This window comes from Triticum dicoccoides, chromosome 4B (assembly GCF_002162155.2).
Source record: "Triticum dicoccoides isolate Atlit2015 ecotype Zavitan chromosome 4B, WEW_v2.0, whole genome shotgun sequence".
In the NCBI taxonomy this organism is placed as follows: Eukaryota; Viridiplantae; Streptophyta; class Magnoliopsida; order Poales; family Poaceae; genus Triticum; species Triticum dicoccoides.
In genome coordinates this window covers 11,175,325-11,191,523 of record NC_041387.1, presented here as the reverse complement: position 1 = coordinate 11,191,523, position 16,199 = coordinate 11,175,325, and the positions used below count along the sequence as shown (strand labels likewise).

At 48.3% G+C, this 16,199-nt stretch overlaps 3 protein-coding genes across 3 annotated transcripts; 2 read left to right on the top strand and 1 right to left on the bottom strand.

The window, feature by feature from the left end:
- The first annotated feature begins 6 nt into the window (after positions 1 to 6).
- Positions 7 to 5,328, top strand: LOC119294567 (E3 ubiquitin ligase PQT3-like). Its single transcript, XM_037572770.1, has 7 exons — positions 7 to 564; positions 1,809 to 1,905; positions 2,303 to 2,443; positions 2,530 to 2,591; positions 2,987 to 3,376; positions 3,557 to 4,310; positions 4,493 to 5,328. The coding sequence occupies exons 1-7, from the start codon at positions 378 to 380 to the stop codon at positions 5,061 to 5,063; spliced, it is 2,202 nt and encodes a 733-aa protein (XP_037428667.1). The 5' UTR covers positions 7 to 377; the 3' UTR covers positions 5,064 to 5,328.
- Positions 5,329 to 7,076: 1,748 nt separating this feature from the next.
- On the top strand, positions 7,077 to 10,547 carry LOC119294566 (glutathione transferase FosA-like). Its single transcript, XM_037572769.1, has 3 exons — positions 7,077 to 7,545; positions 9,975 to 10,061; positions 10,292 to 10,547. The coding sequence occupies exons 1-2, from the start codon at positions 7,170 to 7,172 to the stop codon at positions 10,016 to 10,018; spliced, it is 420 nt and encodes a 139-aa protein (XP_037428666.1). The 5' UTR covers positions 7,077 to 7,169; the 3' UTR covers positions 10,019 to 10,061; positions 10,292 to 10,547.
- Positions 10,548 to 10,685: 138 nt separating this feature from the next.
- Positions 10,686 to 11,313, bottom strand: LOC119294565 (ferredoxin C 1, chloroplastic-like). The gene has a single exon (XM_037572767.1). It carries the CDS (start codon positions 11,218 to 11,220, stop codon positions 10,792 to 10,794), a length of 429 nt encoding a protein of 142 aa, XP_037428664.1. The 5' UTR covers positions 11,221 to 11,313; the 3' UTR covers positions 10,686 to 10,791.
- Between the last annotated feature and the right edge of the window lie 4,886 nt (positions 11,314 to 16,199).

Sequence of the window (16,199 nt, the reverse complement as noted above, 5' to 3'; positions counted from 1 at the left end):
TCCTCCGGCGGAATCGGCGGCCCGCTCCTTCCCCGGCGCCAAGCACGCTCCGGAGACGCCCCCGCTGCCGCCCGGCGTCGCCCCCGTCCAAGCTCCGCGGCCGGCTCCTTCCTCCGTCCGCCCGTCGACACCGCCAGGATCCGCGCCGCGCCGTCCAAGGGCTCCGACTCCGCGCCAAGGGACCAGCGACCCGCCGCCCGCGTCGGATCGGGCCCGATCTGTAACTTCGCCCGCCGTTCGCGGCTTTCTCTGTAGTACTATTCGATCGGTCGGTCGATCGATTCTGTGAGAAGCCCTCCCCGGACCTCTCGCGAATTGCGTGTGTGTGCGCAAAGCGAGAGGCCCGAAGAGTGGGCACAGGCAGAACTCGATTCGCCATGGGTGTCTTGTATTACAAATATAAGAGTGCAAAGGAAACTTACCCTGTGACGTTGCCCTACTCGTTCATATCCGTGTCTGATCTCAAGCAGCTCATCTTGTCGAGTAACCGGCACGGCGTCGGCCGTAGCCGCGGCCGCGGGCCCTGCGAGGATATTGCGCTCTCCAACGCCCAGACCGGCGAAGGTTCGTAGCGGATTTATTCAGGCCATGGTTGTTAAATCTTTACAGTAGCCTGTTGGTTAATCTAATATGCAGCACCAGTCATCAATCTTGTGAATTTCTTGGGATTTGGGTGCTGCGTTGTTCATTACCGGCCTAAATTGTTCAATCTGACAAAATCGCGCCCTATTGGCACCAAGTTTGGTCTTTTAATCCCCTGAATCTATGAATCTATGTCAGGAGAAGTGGTGCCAGGATCACATCGATGGGTTTTTAATTTTGTTCTTGTAGCCTTTAGGTTAAGTTCTTATTTGATAGCCGTATCACCTAATTTACAACGAATTGCATCCACCAAGCAAATTGTTTGACTGTTAATACAGAGGCAAAAATATCAGAACAAGTGATATTCGACTCCATTACAAATTGCTCCCACTTAAGTCAAGATCAACCAATTTAGTTATTATAGGGACCTGGATGCTCTGGAAGATGCACACATCTATCTTTTACACAGAGATGCATCCTTCTGTTTGTAATGTGGGGTTCAAGTGCACAACTGAACTTCAGCTTTGAACAAAGCAATGATGGATATTTCGTGTTGCTCTGGACAAAGCCTATACCTTTTTGTTTCATCAGCGATTTTAATATTTCTCATTTCTGTAGAAATGCTGATTCAGCTTGTTTATCTTTTTTTGTGTTGTATACTGTTTGTGTATGGCCAGTTATGCATATTTGATGGCCAGTTATGCTATGGTTGTGTTCGCATAACTGTTATGCGAATTGTGCAACCCTCGAGCATGGTTGTCAATATTACTCCGTGTCCTGCTGTACTGATATTTGCTTATCTACTATGACTGTAATGGAGGTCTCTTCATGATGTACTAGGACATACTGTTGTTGTAGTCGAAGAGCTGCTATACTCGTTCTCTAGCATGTCCTTGTGATATGTTTCTATAGCACGATAGATCCCCTGTACCATGGATAGTTCAATTTGCATATCGTGATTGCGAGTAATCCTTGTATATTTTCCCATCCTGCATATCTCGGTGCCTCGTAGTTTCCCAGTTTTCTAAACGTAAATTAACCTGTTATTTTGATTGTTGTGATGTTATTTGAAGATCTTAGTTTTTCAATTTAAACACGCTAGTGTTGCTATTTAATTGCATATTTTGGTTATGCTGGAGAAGATTTTATTTTGCACTTCAAAGCTAGATGGGTATTTTAGTGTAATGCTTTGACATATTGTTTTCTGTTTTTATTCTTGAGTGCAGAATATGCAGATGAAGAGGCAATGATACCACAGAATGTAACCGTGCTGGTCCGCCGAACTGCTGGGCAAGAGTCAGAGAGTATCGTCGTGATGTCCTCGTAAGTCACTGCATCCCTGTCTGTACAGAGAGGTCGGGAAGGCGGAGGTGGTGGTGATTCATTGTAGGAAATTTAACGGACGGAACTGAGATTACATGTGAAATTTGCCGCCTTTAACTTTGTTGATTGATTATCTTCTATGCGTAGATGTATCTTACGTTCTTAACAAGTGTTTGTAATAAAAATAGAGACTGATGAAGGCACTACCTCTTTCCATTCTGCCTGTTTCCTTCAAAGAATGAACCAAAATGACATGCATATTTTTTTACATTAGATGTTCTATATGACTCTCTTTCTCTAAACAGATTTTGACTTTGGTCTAACTTTGAGATGTCTTTAACTGATGGCTAAGGAGATTTTTTTTTTGCATATGCTAATATTGTACCACTAATTGCAGGCGGAAAGTCATAGAAGATGGTTCATTAGCTTCAAACAGATCAGTGGTTACTGAATCAGTCTCAAAATCGTGTTCCTCCGCAGAAGTGAAAGATGAAGATGCTGCAATTGCAGCTGTGATTGATGCAGCTGAACTTAAATGGTTAGAATACAACATTTCCTTCTCGCATAAGTCAGCAGCTAGATTTTTTGGTACCTTTTAATGATCATATTTAATGGTTCATGCAGGGAAGAGCAGTCATTTAGGAGAGGACAAGCTCCTGGAAGGTTTACATCAGGACGCCATAATGGTAAAGCAGAAATTCCCTGTCTTCAGTTTCATGTTCTTTTGAGTTATGATTATGCTAGCAGATAATCTGAAAAGATTCTCTTAAAGATCAAAGCCATTGTTATGATGAGAAAGAGTGTGTAGGTGTTCAAGCTTTACGGAGACCAGATTTATTTTCTTTTTGGGACGGTAGACCATGTTTCACTTGGATCTTTTTTGACAGTAACTAGACAGTTTGTTTCCAGCCCATTAGACAGCCTTTGAACTCTAGCAGATTTTCATACAAATTTGAACAGATTCATGTTGTTTTGTGAATATGTGAACTATACTGCTGCACAATATGCTTGCGTTGTTCTGTGAATGTGTTCAGAATACTATTTAACATGTGCACTGTTTGTCAAATCTTTCAAATTGAAGGCCATGGATCATCAGAAAGGGAGGCACCTCCACCAGGCTATGTGTGCCGCAGCTGCGGAGTTGCAGGCCATTTCATTCAACATTGCCCACAGGAAAACCAGACGCCTCCACCTGGCTACACCTGCTACAGATGCCGGGTTCCAGGGCATTTTATTCAGCACTGCCCAACCATTGGCGATTCCAAATTTGACAACTACAAAATGGCTCGTCCAGTTGCCCCGGTCGTATCTCCAAATCCTGCTGATGACATTCTATCCGCACTTGCCCCAGCTGCATCTGCGAGTGTAGTCGATGACTTGCCAGCAGAACTCCACTGCCAACTATGTAATAAGGTGATGGCAGATGCGGTGTTAACAAGCAAGTGCTGCTTCGTCAGTTTCTGTGATAAATGTAAGCGGTTCTCTTATATCCGGTCTGTATCTTTAGATGTCTTGCTCTGTGGTGAGCCAATGTTCAGATATTCGGAGTGTGCTTATGCTCCAACTTTGTTTTAGTAGTTCGTACTATCGTTTTCGTGAGTTTTTGCTGCTTGAAATTGAATGAGGAATAACCGTCTGTTTCCCCCCTCAGGTATTCGAGATTACATTATTACACAATCGAAGTGCATTTGTGGAGTCAAGGTCCTTGCAGACTCCCTCATCCCCAATCCCACAGTTAGGAGCACAATCAGCAACTTGTTAGGAACAAGGACTTGCAGCACTGCCAGCGGTACAGGGAAGCACAGAAGTTCTTCAGGAAGCAACGCTGACCCCAAATCACAGAGCCACACCACCTCGGCTGCTCTGGAAAGGGACGCGAAGCAATGTATGGACAACCAGCTATCGGCAGCTTCTCCCGACGCCCGCCTCCAGGTCACCACAGAAGGTGATCAAGTCGACCGCCCTCAGAAGAATTCTGATCTGAAGAGCAACACTGAAGGCTCTGCAGGGCGTTCAGCAGAGAAAGCCGTACCTAGTGCCGAGCTCCCCAAACTGAAGGATGTGAGCGAATCAACTTTGAAGAACGGTACGATTTCAGGGAGCTTGGAACAAAAAGTTGCTAGGCCTGATCAGTTGAAGAAGAAGCGGAAGAAGGCAGACTCATCCAAGGCCGTTCATCCAAACAATGCTGACTATGGTTACAACGTTCCATTTGACCCTGCATATTGTAACCCTTTCAACGGTGCATATCCCATGGGTCCATTTGGGGTACCTGATCCATACATGTACGGCTCAATGGGCATGCCCTATGGTGGTTTCCCGATGGGTCCATTTGGTATGAATCCCTTTGGCAATATTCCGCCGCAGGCTCTTGCCATGCAAGGCTATCCGCCAAACTATCAAAGGTGTGTATTGTGTATTATCAGTTAGAAACCTTGTTTCTTTATTTCTACCTGTAGAAATGAACATAGACATAGACATAACTCTGGTCACTGGAACGATTTAGTAAAGATCAGCTGTAGTCACTGTATCTTCTTCTGTTTATTTGAGTTTGAATACTAAACGTATTTCATTTATTTCATTTTAGCTGGGAAAACCAGGCCGTGCTACACCGTGATGCCGAAGCTGCTGCACGCTCAAGGCAGGTCTCCCAGGGAAACGCCGGAGCTGCTGCACGTTCAAGGCAGACCGAGAGGCCACATGACTCTGGTGCTTGTCCCCGGCCATCAGAGCGCAACCAGCGCATGGGTTCTCCTCAAGGCAGAGAGCTGAGGGACAGGCCCCAGTCAAGACCCGAACCATCAGAGCGCAACCAGCGCTTAGGTTCTCCTCACGGCAGAGAGTCCCGGGACAGGTCCCGGTCCAGATCTAAGCCATCAGAGCGCAGCCAGCGCTCGGTTTCTCCTCGCCGCAGAGAGTCGAGGGACAGGTCCCGGTCAAGACCGGAGAGGACTAGTAGGGACCATGGGCGTTCCGACAGAGGTTCCAGTGACCACCACCACGAGGATCACCATGACAGGAAGAGAATGCGCGTCTCTTCCACCGTCGATGGTGACACAGAGAGCAGCCAGAGGTCCAGGCACAGTTCTAGGAGCAGCCTGAGGCGCGACGACGTGAGCGACGACGAGCAGAATTTCAAGAGGAAGTGGGGACGATGATCACCGGCCGCCATGGATGGATGCAAGGTTCTGAATAAAGATGGTGGACCTGTTGCAGCATTGCTGGTGTCCATTGCTTTGCTGATGAGACTTGTTTTACTAGTCATTGTATATGTCTCGGAAAGCGGGGAGTGTAATTCCTCCCGCAGAATGTTAAACCGTTATTATACCAGAGATTGTAATATATCAGAGAGTTCCCAGATCTCTTCCTCTGTAATGCAATGTTATTATTATCAAGATAAATGAAATTATCATAAGCTACCTATCGACTTGTTATATGCATTTCGGAAATGTGCGTCTTCCTATTTTATTATTTGTATTTGAACGTTTCTCATACCAAAATGATAAGTGGTGCTCGTGTGGCACGAAGCAATCCCAATTTGACGTTTTTTACAACTAAAAATGCCATTTGAAAAGAAAAGGACGTTTTTTACAACTAAAAATGCCATTTGAAAAGAAGAAACAAACTGAAAGAACTTAAACTTGCCTCCGGAAAGAAAATTGAAAAGAAAAGACAAACCAAAAGAACTTAAACTTGCCTCCGGAAAGAAAGTTGTCATGTCACTAAACTTGCCATAAAAAACGTTCGGAATTGCCATGCGTTTAGGGTAGTCCTCATATGACCTAATAGGATGTCATAGTAAAATGTGTTGTTTTTCAACCGAATAAACAATTTGTTTTGATGTATATCTGACTAGATTGCACATAAACCCAACTTTATACTACGCACGCGACCATAACCACACCTTAGGCAAAAGGATAGCCTGCCGCTTGTTCCCCTCGCCTCCGGATGCCTTACGGCGTGGAGCCGTGGACGAACTAGCCAGTGATGCATGAAAAAAAAAATCTCCTCATCATGTTCTTGTTATGGCAATGCCGATTGCCATCGGCGAAGGTCGTGTGGAGCTTTGATCAAGGCCAGACATAGGGTCATTTGGAGTGGACGGCGACAACTCGTGTTTTGGTCTTCAAGCTTCTTATCATTTCGACAAAGCACGACGCCAGGAAGCTAATTAGGTTATGCCTCCCCGATTATGTCTTAGACAGATTTGTGATGGTTGGTCAACCCCATTAGTTGCTTTCTTATCTAGGACGATGATCTGATCCTATCGATGACTTTCGTTTGATATGTCAACAATGGTACCTTGACTTAAAGGATGTTTCTGAGATCCAAACATAGCATCAAACTTTTCCAGTGGCCTGCCATTGATAAGTGCATGAAAAGTCAATATCAATATACGCGAGGACATGTATGTCATTGTTTGCTTTGTAAGCCTGGTCTCATAAAGGAAATTCTCGTCCCCTAGGCCACCCGTGTACATAGCTGCGACCGGCACCGGCAAGGACACATTTTTGCTACAACTTTGTCGAATTTTTTTGCTACTACCGGCCACGTCTTTGCCACATCCGCTCACGACGGACATGGCACTTCAAGTGCGTTTTTTTTCCGGAAACACTTGTATTACTCAAACAACAATATCTTTACAATCACCCAGGGAGACACCCAAGACTTCATCTGGCTCAGATCCTAACCAAGCCATAGTCCGCCCTTCAACTCGAGCAAACCTAGCTAGACTACCACTCGCTTTATTCAGGGCTCTCGAAACACGAGTAATACAAGTTTGTCTAAGACGCGATAGCACTCTTGCTTCATTCAGCAAGGAGGCATAAACCGAGCGATCAACTTTTTCAAAAGATATCATAGGACACCATCGTACTGGAGTCAGATTCAGTAGCGACACGAACAAAGATGCTGTTGGTGGTTGCCGTGAAATCCGGCGACGAGACCTACCGTGGAGCGGGAAGGGGCGCTGCGACGGGGGGTGGGGGGACCCAACCAGCTGCGCGAGGAAGAAGAAGGTTTGAAGGCGAACCGTTTTGTTCTAGATCCATCGAACCAGACGACTGGCATCCGACGCCCCACGTGCCGTCGGCCAGATTTTTTGGCCGGTCGACCGGCGCCTATCACTGCCGCCTTACACGTGTGCGGTGTGCTGGCCTCGGCGAGAAGCCACTCAAGCACACGTCGCCGCCGCACGGCACGTTTTCTCCCCGCCTTCCCCGGCCGCGCCGCCCACTCCCGACTCCCACTTCCCGACGGAGCCGATGGCGACGCTGCAGCTGAACCACATCGCGCGGGAGACCGGCGACGTGCGGGGCCTGGCCGCCTTCTACGAGGAGGTGCTGGGCTTCGAGCGCGTCCCGGCGCCCGCCTACTCCGGCTTCCAGGTCGCCTGGCTCCGCCTCCCGGGCTCCCCCGACGTCGCGCTCCACATCATCGAGCGCGACCCGGCCGCCGCCGCCGCCGCTGCCGCCCCGGGGGACGCCACGCCCGCGCAGCTGCCCAGGCGGCACCACCTCGCCTTCTCCGTGGCCGACTTCGACGGGTTCCTCACCGGGCTCAGGACCCGCGGCACCCAGCTGTTCGAGAAGTCCCAGCCCGACGGCCGCACGCGCCAGGTCTTCTTCTTCGACCCCGACGGTGAGCGAGCGAGCGATTCCCTCTCGGATCCTGTTTCCTCACCATCCTCTTAGATTTCCACTGGAATTGCCGTGGCGTTTGAGTAATATTGTGTCGAATTGACGAAATTCTGAGAGAGATTCTTCAGTAGGAGAACTGGAAAACAAGTCTGCAATTTTAGGAGTGGCTTGAAATGGGAGGGTTATTCAGGTTGAGTGATGGAGGAATGCCACAGCCTGAAACTTGTTTGCTTCATCACAATCCGTCACCGGTGCTATCTGTGAACTTGCAGTGTCCTTGTGGTGAACTTCTTCTTCAGGCAAAGATCAGAGTTGTTGGGTTTATGCATGTTTTATGCCCTCTTTACGATAACTTTTGACAGGTAGTAGTAGTAGTGATGTTAGCTTATCATGTCTGTCTTTGGGACGGGGTTAGTTCAGCTATGCATTTTATTTCTGCAGCATACATGTACAGTTTTTCTTGTAGACTGCCATTCAATATGTGTGTTGCATGCTTCATTATGACCAGATCGATCAGTTTGTAGTACGATACTTGTTTGGTAGATGCTTTTGTTTAACCTTTTTTGTTGGGTTATGCTAAGCTGTCCTCCAAAAAGAAAAAAAGTTTATCCGACGGTGAGGGATTCCTTCCTTCTCGGATGCTTATTTATCTTTGTTGGATTCCTATGTTTTTAGATTCCTAATTGTTAATTTAGCTTGCTATCTCGGTGACGTCTCTATGCTTGTTAATTGGTAATTGAAGGAAAGATGAGATAAGTTATGGCAATGGTTACATCATAATTTTGGCAGTACCGTCTATTTTTTAGCGGACTTCAGCTTGACGCAAGTTGCCAAGTTTTACCTTGCAGTAGTAGGGAGAACACACTATAGGTAGTTTGAACATCCCATTGTTTACAATCTTGGGATCACCTTTATTTTTTTTGGAAAAGGGGCGTAGCCCCGGCCTCTGCATCAATCTTGGGATCACCTAGGCTGCATAAGCATTTTAGTACTCTGTAGTAGAACTACAAAACGTACTGCAGTTTAGGCGTGGCTTGAAATGGGAGGGTTGACCCTCTTTTTGGAAATGGTCACCCCCGTATTTCAAATTGTGTGTTCGTTACAAAATCCACTACCTGTGCTATTTGTGAACTTGCAGTGTCCTTGTGGTGATTTCTTCTTCAGGCAAAGATCAGAGTTTGTTGTGTTTATGCACATTTTGTGTCCTTAGGGTAGGGGTTACTTTTGATAGGTGGTACTAATGATGTTAGCTTATCATGTCAAGTTTCTTGAACGGGGTTACTTCAGATATGCATTTTCTTTCTGCAGCATGTATTGTATATAGAATCTTTCTTGTTGACTGTCATTCAATATGTGTACTGCATGCTTGATTATGACCAGATTGTTTAGTTTGCAGTAAGATAGTTGTTTGGCAAATGATTTTTGTTTCACTTCTTAGTTTGGTTATGCTAAGTCTTTCTCGAAAAGAAAATGGTTATGCTAAACCTACTATGTTTAGTTAGACCTGTATTCCACAAGTCTTATAAGTAGGGCTCTGAAAACGAGTTCTACACTGTCAGTTCCAGCATATTATAGAAATTATATACCATTAACATCAATAGACAGCAAACAAGCCATCCTTAAGTTGATAAATCTTAGCCAGCAACAGACTTGATTTGCTTTCTTCGAAGTAGTGCTGGAGCTATATGTTTCCAACAGTAGAGTCAAAGCGGTAAATCCTTGTCCATAACAAGGACTTACTTGGTACTCCCTCTGTAAAGAAATATAAGAGTGTTTAGATTACTACTTTAGTGATCTAAACTAGTGATCTAAACGCTCTTATATTTCTTTACAGAGGGAGTACCAAGTTGCATGAAGTCATTTTACCAAGCCGCCTGTCACTTAATCTCGCGTCTACCCTCCAAAGATAAAGCTGCGTGTCCTGGTTAACCAAAAAGATCATGAGCCAACTACCTGATACCTATGTACTTTCCAAAGCCATGGGCTATAATGGATTCCATTGGTTGCTTTCAAACCATTCTTCATGGTATGCTAGTTTTTCTTCTCCTTGTAACTTGTGACTGGTCTTAAACGCAAAAAAAAAAAGAAAAAAGAGAAAAAAAGAAACTTGTGACTGGTCTGTGAATCTTGCCGTACCCACTTTCGAGTGTAATTGTAAGAAACCCAAAGATGGCACCTGTCATGGCTAATACCAAGCTTTTAGATTTCTGTTCAGAAGTTTACGCATGGTTCCTCAGTCAGCGGTGAATTTCCTGTGTGTTACTAACGCTTTGGAATTCTGATATCTGAAACAAAGATTGTGAATGACAAATGGACTGCATCTTCATCTGTCTTTTCGTGTTTATTGCATACAATCTTTGTACCGCAGTCCATTCCAACAGCATCCACACCTCAACCATCATTGACAGCTTGCTTCTACCTCTACCGCAGGCAATGGTCTAGAAGTCACAAGCTCGAGCCCAGGCGACAAGTAACGTGCCGCGAGCACGAAACACCTTCTACTTCTGCGACACCCATGTAAGTAGCAACTGATGTTGCAGTTGAAAACCCATCGCAAGCTGTGCCCGCGCCTACCGTTTCCGAAATGAATTCCCCGAGCTTAAATTGCACCGGCGGTTTTCCGCCGCCGCTGCGGCAAACTAAGCAGGGAGCTGCTAGGCTGTTATGCTGAAGCACTGTCAGTTTTTCTTTCTGCATGTGAGTACTGGGTTACACTGATCCAACAAATTTTGCTTGCTTGGTTGCAGGTAGTGATTACCCACCTCGAGGCTGAAGATGATGGAAGCTGCATATCTGAGAGAAAACATCCAGTGCCATGCTCTACTCCCAAATAAATAATGACCTTGCTACCTATATCTATCTATATGCTCCCCATGCCTGTAATCTGGATATGCATGTCTGAGACTGAATCTGAACTTGTGCTGTGTGTTACAACATCAAGTCAAATTAGTACGTATCACAAATGATGTGCTCTCGCCCATCAAATCTTTCGATTCGCCTTCACATCAAATCTGTCGATTCGCCTTCGCATGAAATCTTTCGATTTCGCTGATGTTCGGGTTATGCCGAACCAATGTTTCAAGCATGACAAGCAGGAATGTTCACAGATTGTTCAGGCAACAATTGAAGCAGCTGATTATATTAGGCAAAAAAAAAAGCATCTCTTATTGCAATGGCTTGTGAGATACATTGTACAAAGCCTTGGAGCACATGAACGCCGGCGGCCGGCCGGCGTGAGGGGTGGGGGTCAGTCGTTGGCGGTGGCGAGCTGGACCCGGAGCAGCTCGTCCTCGGGGATGACGCGGATGGTGCAGTCGGAGCGCGGGTAGGCGGCGCAGAGCAGCGCGTAGCCCTGCGCGACCACGTCGTCGCTGAGCATGCCGTCGCTCTGGTCCACCCTGCCGGACACCAGCCGCGCCGGGCAGGTCATGCACACCCCGAGCTTGCAGTCGTGCGGCACGTCCAGCCCCTCCTCCAGCGCGCGCTCCAGGATGTTCTCCTCCTCCTCCATCTCCACCACCCGCGACTCGCCGCCGTGCTCGATCGTCACCCGGTGCGCCCGCGCCGCCGTCAGCCGCGCTCGCGGGTGGTGCCGGCGGGGCAGGGCGTTGTGGCCGAGGTGGGGGCGCGGGGAGGAGATGGGGGTCGCGAGGTGGAGCAGCGAGGCGGCGGCCATGGCGTGCCCGGTTCAGCAGCGTCCGTGTGCGGTGCGCGCGGCGGGTCAGGTGGTGCCGGAGCGTCAAGGCGTGCTCTCCTAGAGGATAAGGCGCTGTGCTGTGCTGTGCTGTCTCGCTTTGCCTGGGTGTAATCACAGCCGCTCATTATCTTCCTGCATCCGTTCTTACGCGCTAGATCCGCCATAGGGGAAATACATAGATTTCATGTACCGAACACCAATCTTTGGCTGCCTCCCGCGGTCCCGCCCCATTTCAGCCCCTTTAGAGCAACTCTAGCAAACCCCTTAAACCCGCGACCCCTATAACCAGATAAGGGCCAAAAAAACGCGTTTTAAGGGCCGAAATCGGCTGCGCCCGAACAGAGCCAGCAAAGCCGAGCGATAAAAGAGAATATCCCCGGGTTTGCGGGCTCTGTTCTGCGCGCTTCCGGTTTCGCCCCTCAAACTCCTCTTCTCCAAGATCTTCAACCTTGCAATGTCATGCCATTCTTTGGTGACCTCATCCATCTCATTTCGATTCATCATCATAATCTCGTTCTCCTCGGCAAGAAGCTTGGCCATGGCCTTGTCCTCGCCGGCCATGGCTCTTCTCTCCTCAATGACGGCCTTGCGCATTGTCTCCTCCTTGAGTAGTTGCCACCTTCTCTTGAGCCTTCTTCTCGGCCAACTCTTTTTTTGCCTCCAATGTCTTGATCACCAATAGATCATTAGACTTGACCATGTGATCTAGCTTCTCCCGCAAGCTTGAAGCCTCTGCTTCCTTCTTGATCTTGTCCTTGGACTTTTTGTTTCCATCGGGCTTGTTCTTGTTTCTTGGGCCATCGTCATCTTCATCTTCTTCATCATCATCCATCTTGATGGGTGCACCTCTCTTTGGTGGGGATTCTTTGTCAACCAACTTCCACTTCTCGCTATCCTTGAGAAGTTCCCAACAATGCTCTAGTTGAAATGCCTTCTTACAAGAAGCTTCCATGTCCTTGTACCTCCCTTGTGCAATTTTGTCCTACAAAATGAAAACAATGTCAAATTATGCAATCACTCCGGCGGCTACAAAAGATTTGCACAACTTGCGACATGAAAACAAGCTCACATAGTCCAATTCAACGGTACCACTTGGAGGTGCATTACGGACTTGTTGCAAGCATGAAACCCAATGACTAAAAATCGGCTTGATCACGTCCCAACGACCTTGGAGAGACCAAAAGGTGCGTCAAGAGACACCGATTCCCAAGCCTTGATCAAGACTTTATCTTCCAATGGTGTGTAGTTCTTCGACCTTGCGCGTGATTTTGCTTGCGCTTCGTCGAACAACCCCTCGTCAACCTCCTCCACATCATCTTCTTCCTCACCGTGACCGTGCATGCCACCATCCATCTCATTGTAATTGTAATCACCGATTGGGGCTTGATCGATGTCGACGGTGTTGTCGTCCAATATTTGCACGAAGTCGGCAGTCGCATCATGCAAATCGGCGCTGCAATTTCGCTTGACAAGTCACGAACACGCGCAGTGGACAAAAGTGAAAGAAGTGCAAGCAATCGAAGCATCATACCTCAGGGCTTCGAACATCTGGGAGGCGACGACGGCAGCGCCATCGGCGGACATCCTCAGGGCAGTTCTTGCTGGAGCTATCGAGGGAGGTGTTGGCGAGGTCGCTCTTGTGGTGGTCTTCTTGCGTTTCACATCGGCAACCTTCCCTTTCTTAGTCCGCACAAGATGGACCGGATTCGCAGCGGCTGGGGCGGCGGGCGTGCGTGCCTTCCTGACAGGGCCTGCGGTAGCGCCGCCCTGAACGACGAAGTTGCCCTGCCGCTTGCGGGGTGGCGCGATGGATCCTTGAACGGCGACGGGCACGACATCGCCGGGGACGAGATCTGCCGAAGGGAACGGCTCATGGATGACGTCCACGGTGACGGCCGACGGCTGGGAGGCTTCCATGGCGGCGGAGGGAAGTAGGGGAAGTGTGCTCCGGAGCAGGCGGAGGGGGGTGGTTGGCGGTGGAAGGCAGGGGAGGCGTGAACTACCGCGCGGAAATGTCCCTCCTGCAAAATCTCGCAGCCGATAGGGGTCAATATCGGGTAGGCCTCCCACCCCGTGAATCTAAAGGTTGAGGGCGACGTTTTCCGTGCCCCGCAATTTTTTTTATAGGTCGTGGGCTGATAAGGTGTCTGACCGGGTAACTTTTTCCGCCCGAAACCGTAAATGGATAGTTATTTTACGGGTCGGGGCGTTTTAAGGGATCTGCTAGAGTTGCTCTTACCCCCTCCGTCCCCCGGCGACCGGGAAGGCTTCTTCATCATCCCGTGCGCGGTCATCTCTTCCCACCTACCCTACCGCCGCCTTTGATTTTCCAGGGGTGATGGTAGATCCACACCGAAAGGGAAACACATAGATTTCATGTACCGAGCACCAATCTTTCGCTGCCTCCTTTGCCCCATTTCAGCCCTCCTTCCCCGCCGTCCCTAGGCGACCGGGAAGGCTTATCCATCATCCCGCGCGCGATCATCTCCTCCCATCTACCCCACCATTGCCATCGACACTGAAAGAACTGTGGTGCAGCACACGAGCAGTGTATCAAGAGGTTTGAGTTTATCAAGAGGTTTACATGTACCCACTTCATCCAACAATGTGAACGTGAAACTAGGAAGAATAAAAATCTGAATCCTCATCATAAACTTGTGCAGGTGCTGCTCTCATTTCAAAGCACCCACGCGCACAGCTAGTCAGCTGAATGTTCTCCCCGTCACTGTTCCTTCCGCATGCACGGCCGGTGTGCCCGTCGGCTGTCACTAACAAAGTAGTCAACGATAGTTCTACTCCAAAAAAAGTACTCCCTCCGTTCACTTTTATAAGTCATTTAAGACAACTCAAAATAGGCTATTTTGTATGTTGTCTGAAATGTCTTCAAGGACTTATAAAAGTGAACAGAGGGAGTAGTAGGAAACACATTCTTCTTCTCTTTTTTTTTGAGGGAAGGAAACACATTCTTTGGCTGTCACTGAAGCACGTACTGATGGATTTAATTTACCCCAAGTCGCCGCCTTGTTGCGCCAGCACCGACCGGGTTCGTCCGAGCTCAATGGATGCCTGTCACCATTCGTTCCCTGTCCCTCCAGTTGCTGCCTATATTCATGGGTACTCTGACCGGACCTTTCGCCGGAAGACGGAGGAACCGGCCGCTCCTTCAGGTCAGGTCGGCATGCCCGGTAGGCGGTAGCAAGACATGGACACGGACGACTCGCAAGTTGCTGCAGTACGACTCGCAACCTTACCTAGAGGCGCGGATACTATCGCCGTCTTGCCGGCATCTCAGCCACCTTGTTGTCACTCTGGCCGCGGCACTGGCGTTACGTGGCGTCCTCCGAGGGAGCATGCAGAAGCCGACACCTCTGTTTGACGCCCCCCGACGACTGGGCTCGATCGGCGGAGCTTTCTGGGCGATTTCTCTCCGTCGTCGGCGTCGGCGTCGACTCTGCATGCAGAAAAAAGCGCGCGCCCGGCAACGCAGTAACGAGGAAACGGGGGCTTGCTTTGTTCGGAGCGAGCCGGCCGGCGGCTGGCATCGGCGGGGGCAGCACGAGAGGAAGACTCTTCCTGCATGGAAGAAAACCAACCGTATCGTGGATGTGATCAGGGCCGGCCCTAGCAACGAGGTACCATGGACCTAATAGCTAGCTATAACAAACTAACAAAGTTACATTAAAAAATTTCATTGACATACGAGTACATTGCATATCATGAAAATTATTCTAATGGCATAAACATAAAAAATATACCTCTAATTGGAAAATAGTCTTAATACACTATACATATGTGATTACATGATGACAACAATGATTATATATAAGATGAAAAACTCTACCCTTCACCCAGCTGATGCATGCGTCCACCACCTGCATAGCCGTCAGATCAATCCTGGTCGAGCGCTCATGCTGGCCACAAGTCCCGCGCATCCAGCTTTTTTTCTGCAACAAAGATCTTGTTTCAGAAAAAAAAGAAGGGTTCGACGGCGAAGGTTTTTTCCCCTGCAAACAAGGGTCTTGTTTCAGAATGTTTACGCAACAGAGGTCTTATTACAGAAAAAAACTGGTTCAGCAATGATGTTTTTTTTCCTGCAACGTTGATCTTGTTTCAGAAACATAACCTCGGTTGCAGAAAGATGTTAGCATAGGAGAGGAGTGCCCGATGGCTGTTTCCAGCAGCATGGGCGCCGGTTTCAATAAACTTATCATCCGGCGGACGCGTAGCACTGCCTTTATAAGATACATGCCTTTGAAATAGAATCTTAATTAATTATCAGTGGTGCGAAGCAGCTTAGCCCCGGAGAGCTAAAGGTTATACCTTTGTAAGAGAATTGTGGGAAACCGGGGACGAAAGCGAATTCGTCGCAATAGCCGCCAATCCGGCGAGGCGGTTTCGCCGCGCCGAGCTCGGGGAACCGGATTCGCTCGACCCCGATGCGCCTGTCGAGCCGAAGCGAGAGCTCGATCAAAGAACCTTTATAGATCCTCATCATCCTCAGGTTCTGGATACACAGCGAGAAGGGAATCTTCCTGTTCGAATGGAAGATTTTCGAAAGAGAGGGGAGAAATCAATCACATGCTTGAGCGGATCGAGCTATCGCCATGAGCGGATACGAATCTGGTTTGGATAGCCCAACCATCTAGGTTGCCAACTACGGATTATCGAGTTAATTCGATTCGTGGGTGGTCGGAGTGGGGATAACATTTCTCTTCTGCATGTCTATGTAGTTTTGCAAACCCAAACACCTCAGAGACAGATATAAAGGTAGGAATTTGTCGAACGAACCACACTCCTTCGTAGACTTCAAGAGTCCATTGATGAACCGGCTTGGTATCTCTCTTCCCTATAGAAAACCGATCACAAGTCCCTCCTTCTTGTGAAACGAAGGTTCTATACTTCTGGTTATGCCAGCTATCTTAACAGTGCTGACTAAAAAACAACTATTGAATAAATAT